General features: G+C 40.8%; 1 protein-coding gene across 1 annotated transcript in view; it reads left to right on the top strand.

The window, feature by feature from the left end:
- Positions 1-3,142: 3,142 nt before the first annotated feature.
- The window catches only part of LOC311122218 (uncharacterized protein), a gene marked incomplete at both ends in the record, with an annotated part of 31,825 nt that continues 28,967 nt past the window's right edge, over positions 3,143-6,000 (top strand). Inside the window, 2 exons of the mRNA XM_084196606.1 lie at positions 3,143-3,218; positions 3,411-3,716. Of these exons, the coding sequence (XP_084052732.1) occupies positions 3,143-3,218; positions 3,411-3,716 (382 nt within the window). The remainder of the gene's footprint in view (positions 3,219-3,410; positions 3,717-6,000) is intronic.

Raw genomic sequence — 6,000 nt, 5'->3', positions numbered from 1 at the left:
CACACACACATACACAAAGCAAGGTTACATTTTAATTTGTTTGTTTTTAGCGTGATTTATGAATCCTTAGTTCTTGAGTTGTTTCGTAGTTGATATTTGGTCGTCTGGTTTACTGTAACAAATCCTCTCCTTGTTGAATCAGAGCCTTGGACTACTATTCTGTCTTTACCTTCTCCAGCTTTAATGGAAAATATAAATGCTTTGCTAATAAACATTTTTAAAGACATTATACTGTTCTCAAGATCATTTGTCACAAGATTATGTGCTCTGTGAGTTTAGGTGTGAAATTGTTGTATCAGAAATAGTTGGCTGTGTTGGAGCCAAAAATAGAAATTATAACTCAGTAGTTAACATCATGTCATGGAATGAGTTTACCTGAAACCTGCAGCCTTCTGGTACTGCAACTTCCTGACATAACTTTAACACTTTAGTTTGGAGGACATCTGAGGTTTTGAGTTGTGTCTACTGTGACCAGGGTTCATTTCCTGTATAGAAGGCAGCCATCACTCCATCTCTGCAGCACCTGCCCTCTCAATTCTATACATTTCTTTGTGTAATCATTAGTGACCTATTTTCCAGCAGATGGTAAGAGGATAGTAGTGACTATTGGTCCCAAAGAGCCCTTAGAGAAAGCTGAAAGGGGCAGTGCAGTCAAAAATGTGAGTTTCCTGTTTGTTTTTAAATTATATTTCCACACAATGAGGTTGGAATAATACTGTGAAATTGTAACAAATTTGGATAATGCTCTTTTAGTGTAAGAGCTTATTGAAGAAAATGGAGTTGGAGTTTTTGATCCACAGAATGACATCACAATCTGAAATGATTATTCTGATTCTGTTTTATTTGCATATGTATCCTCCTACTTTGAAGGGGTAAGCTGGGTAGGCTCTAGTCTATACAAACCTCTCCGCCAATCAGGGCTCTGTATTTAAATATATTAAAATTTTTATCAACACGCCCACATGATCACACAGAGCATTTCAATGTCAAAAGGAGGCTCAGGAAAATAAATCAGGAAAAATGTATTTTGAGTTATTTTCATGAAATTAACACAGATAGTGATTTCAAAATAAAATGAAACTGCATGGGGGCTTGAACAACGTTGTAGTGACTATGAGTTTTGGGTTAAACTAGTCCATATAATGCAATAGTTGCTATCTTCCACTGAGGGGGGTGTGTACACACAAACAGAAGCAGGAAGAGTTAAAGTGAGGTCTGTGAACATTGGGAAGTAGAGTAATTCTTGACTGGTGCCTTTGTCCTTGACTGATCTACACATTAGTAAACAGATACTGTGTCACACACACAGACTCAAACCTTCACGACTCCCCACCTCTTTGACCTCTTTGATGGGTCTAATGCCCACCTCTCTGATGGCCCCTTGTCCACCAGCTCTTTGATTTCTTCCTCTCCCTTGCTGTCTATCCTGCTCCTTGTTAAAGAACTTGCAAGTGTTCACACACCCCCTTTTATATGGTGACCAATAGTGGTTGACGCTATGTGAAATCAATTAGTACTAATGAATGGTCATTATGTATGGTTATCATGTATCATACATGTCATTTAGATGTTTATACTATACAAACACACATTGTATTTCTGTGGTTCTCAAAATCCATATATATTAGACAAACCAGTTTAAAATCTATAGGTTTACCAAACTGTTAAGTCATTAATCATTAAGCGCCGTTGAATTAGGTGATGGTCAAATGTTTTTAAAGAAATGAGAAGAGAATCATATGAAATGTATTTTGATTATTACATTGTTAAAGGCAATTACTTTATATGAAAGGTATTTCTAGATGAAACACTGATCATGTTTGGTGAAAAGGTTTGTGTGATTTTGTGTGTTGTACTTAGTCAATTGAAAATGTGCTTAATGTTTTGAAAAAACTGCCTTTTTGATGGTCTGTTTTGAGTTTTGTACTAAGAGTTGTGAAATGTGTCACGATCGTCATTCATAGAGGAGGACCAAGGCGCAGCGTTGAATGCGAACATTTTTATTATATAAATGATCACACGATCAAAACAACAAAACGAAAATGTGACGTCCCTGGTTACATACACAAACCAACACGGAACAAGAAACCACAAATAATGAATGCCTAACGGCTACCTAAGTATGACTCCCAATCAGAGACAACGAGCTACAGCCGTCTCTGATTGGGAGCCACCCTGGCCAACATAGATATACAACAACTAGAACATAAACAAATGAAAACTCACACCCTGGCTCAACATACTAGAGTCCCCAGAGCCAGGGTGTGACAAAATGTTACCACATACATGTGAAAATAGTATGAAAGCGATCCAAAAAAAGTTCATGAATATTTTTAAAGACATTTTATTCTTCTCAAGATCATTTGTGATTTTGAGAGCGACATTCTGATGTATCTGAAGTAGGTTGCTGTATTGGAGCCAACAACAGAATGAATAGCTCAGTATTTAACATGACATTATGGAATGAGTTTAGCTTAAACTTGCAGCATTCTGAGCTAACTTTCACACTTATGCTTAGAGGACATCTGTGGTTGTGAGCTGTACATTTCCTGTATAGAAAAGGGAGAGAGACAGAGAGCGTTCTTGTTGAATGTAAAATAATATCAGACTGGGTTGTGGTCCGGAGGACCCTGAACCATGAACCTGGTTTAAAATGAGAGTCTGTGGAGGTCTTGGTCTAGTACCCATCACTACATCGCTGTAGCACATGACCCCTCAAATCTATCAATGTCTAGCACATAGAGTACATTTATCATATCGTTTCTTATATACCGAAATATAGATTTTTGACAATGGAAATATTGTGCATGTCACCCAATTATCAAATCTTTGAATCATTAGTGGCCTATGTTCCAGTAGAGGGTAACAGGATAGTAGTGACTCTTTGTCCCAAAGAGCCCTTAGAGAAAGCTGAAAGCTTAAATAAATTACATTGTAGTGACTATGAGTTTGGGTTAAACTAGTCCATATGATGCAATAGTTGCTATCTGCCACTGAGGGGGCCATGTACACACAAACAGAAGCAGGAAGAGAGTTAAAGTGAGGTCTGTGAACAAGTAGTAATTCTCGCTGTTGCCTTCGTCCTTGACACACATTTGTGCTCAGGTACCATATAATCTAACAGACAGACTGAAACCTTCACATGGCTCTTCATCTCTCCCTCCTCCTCCTCCTCCTCTTCCTCATCCTCACCCTCATCCTCTTTGTACTCTCAGCAGGTAAGGGTACTATTTCTACGAATTAAGGGCGAAGTCCCCTGGGTCTATTCACTTAAAACACTGTATAATCAATCTCAATCATGAACGAGCTGTGTGTTGGAGCAATGTGATTCATTTTGTATTTTTCCTTTGTACAGATTCTGTTAAATGTTAATTCTAATTTAAATGTGTTTTGTGTTGATGTGTCTACAGTGAGGTATGTGTCTGTGCAGACAGGAGGCTCCATCACCATCCCATGTCAATATGATCCGAATCACATCAACCATGTGAAATACTGGTGTAAAGGATTAGGTTGGGATGTGTGTTCTTATGTGGTACGCACTGACCATCCTAAGAGCAGTAGTAATGCCTCAATCTCTGATGACATCAACAAGAGAATCTTCACTATGACCATGACTAACCTGAAGTCACAGGACTCTGAGAATTACAGGTGTGTTGTGGAGATCAATGGAGGACCAGATATCAGGATACAATTGTTCTACCTATCTGTCACTCCAGGTAAGATCCCTTCACTGTTTGTATCTAGTAAAGTAGAATGAATAGTGCTCAGCAATGTCCTATGGATTGTCCTGTAAACCTGCAATGTCAAATACAAAATAATGACCCAATTATAAATATCATTTTACAACAAATGAAATGATAAATGTGTAACCAGTCTGAAATTCATAGACAGAGCTATACTGTATACGTAGTTGCAAGAACTGACCGTGTTTTGAAGCTGGACAGCGTTTGTTTACAATTACATGACATAGTGTCTCTAGCTTCCCTTCAGTTCCCTCTCTGTTGCAGCATGACATAGTGTCTCTAGCTTCCCCTCAGTTCCCTCTCTGTTGCAGCATGACATAGTGTCTCTAGCTTCCCCTCAGTTCCCTCTCTGTTGCAGCATGACATAGTGTCTCTAGCTTCCCTTCAGTTCCCTCTCTGTTGCAGCTTGACATAGTGTATCTAGCTACCCCTCAGTTCCCTCTCTGTTGCAGCATGACACAGGGTCTCTAGCTTTCCCTCACTTCCCTCTTTGTTGCAGCATGACATAGTGTCTCTAGCTTCTCTTCAGTTCCCTCTCTGTTGCAGCATGACACAGTGTCTCTAGCTTCCCTTCAGTTCCCTCTCTGTTGCAGCATGAAATAGTGTCTCCAGCTTCCCCTCATTTCCCTCTCTGTTGCAGCATGACATAGTGTCTCTAGCTTCCCTTCAGTTCCCTCTCTGTTGCAGCATGACATAGTGTCTCTAGCTTCCCTTCAGTTCCCTCTCTGTTGCAACATGACATACTGTCTCTAGCTTCCCTTCAGTTCCCTCTCTGTTGTAGCATGTCAGTGTCTCTAGGTTCCCTTCAGTTCCCTCTCTGTTTCAGCATGACATAGTGTATCTAGCTTCCTCTCAGTTCCCTCTCTGTTGCAGCATGACATAGTGTCTCTAGCTTCCCTTCAGTTCCCTCTCTGTTGCAACATGACATACTGTCTCTAGCTTCCCTTCAGTTCCCTCTCTGTTGCAGCATGTCAGTGTCTCTAGCTTCCCTTCAGTTCCCTCTCTGTTTCAGCATGACATAGTGTATCTAGCTTCCTCTCAGTTCCCTCTCTGTTGCAGCATGACATAGTGTCTCTAGTTTCCCTTCAGTTCCCTCTCTGTTGCAGCATGACAAAGTGTCTCTAGCTTCCCTTCAGTTCCCTCTCTGTTGCAACATGACATAGTGTCTCTAGCTTCCCCTCAGTTCCCTCTCTGTTGTAGCATGTCACTGTCTCTAGCTTCCCTTCAGTTCCCTCTCTTTTGCAGCATGACATAGTGCATGTCTCTAGCTTCCTTTAGTTCCCCTTGAGCTCTCTTCAGTTCTATGGTTTTACATCATAAGGATTCACATGCTGTAAAAACACTGTTGGATGCATTGTGTAGAGCAAGGCTCACCCTGTCTCATCTGATTTAGAAAGGTTCTGATCTCTAATTCTGTGTCTCATACCATCACACACACTACTATAAACTCTCTCACAAATAGGTGCACGAAAACGCACACACACGAGCACACAAGCACACTATTATAAATACCCTTAGTCTCTGCCTTTTTAGTGTTCTCTCTATCTTTTTGGTGGAAATGTTCACACTCTCATTCCATTAAAGAAACACACACGTCAGAGAGGGGCTCTGCGCAATCTCACTGTAGACGCCTGTAGTGTCTCTGAAAACATCACAACGCTCCCCAGTGTTGCCATGACAACAGATTGTGTTTGCCATAGCTAGCTACCTCTGGAACGCAATGGCAGCACACAGGTGCATCACATACAAATTGTATAACACAGATGAAATGAGCAGGATCACACAGGTGCAGAATGTAGAAGTGGGACAACATAGAACAGGTAGGCAGGAGCACATGGAATACAAATAGAACAGACACATAGTTCCACAGGGAGAGCTATATGCTACAGTTCTTAAACAGTGCTCAAGGGTTATCATTAAATGCCACAGGGAGAGTCTGATTATGATAATTTCTCTAAAGGTTCCCATCCGTCAGTTTTTCAGAGGTGAGGAGCTCTCATCCTAACAGAGCTTGTCAGAGATGAGGAGCTCTCATCCTAAGAGAGGGAGGTCTGAGTCAATCACAAAGTGCTGCTTCATTCAGACGGCCTGTCAAAACCCTCTTAAAGACGTGACAGAGGAGGAGAAAAGCTCTTTATCAGTTCCTCACTGTAGAGGGAGCTGTCAGTGCCAGGATCATCAGACGGACAGACAGGGTAGTGTAAAGAAGTGTTCACACAGTACACGCTGTCTTAGTTTTGACAACACATGGACTACT

The sequence above is a fragment of the Coregonus lavaretus genome (genome assembly GCF_964263955.1).
Source record: "Coregonus lavaretus genome assembly, contig: HAP1_SCAFFOLD_995, whole genome shotgun sequence".
NCBI classification, from domain to species: domain Eukaryota; kingdom Metazoa; phylum Chordata; class Actinopteri; order Salmoniformes; family Salmonidae; genus Coregonus; species Coregonus lavaretus.
Note: the sequence above shows the minus strand (reverse complement) of the source record. Positions and strands in the feature narration are given on the sequence as shown.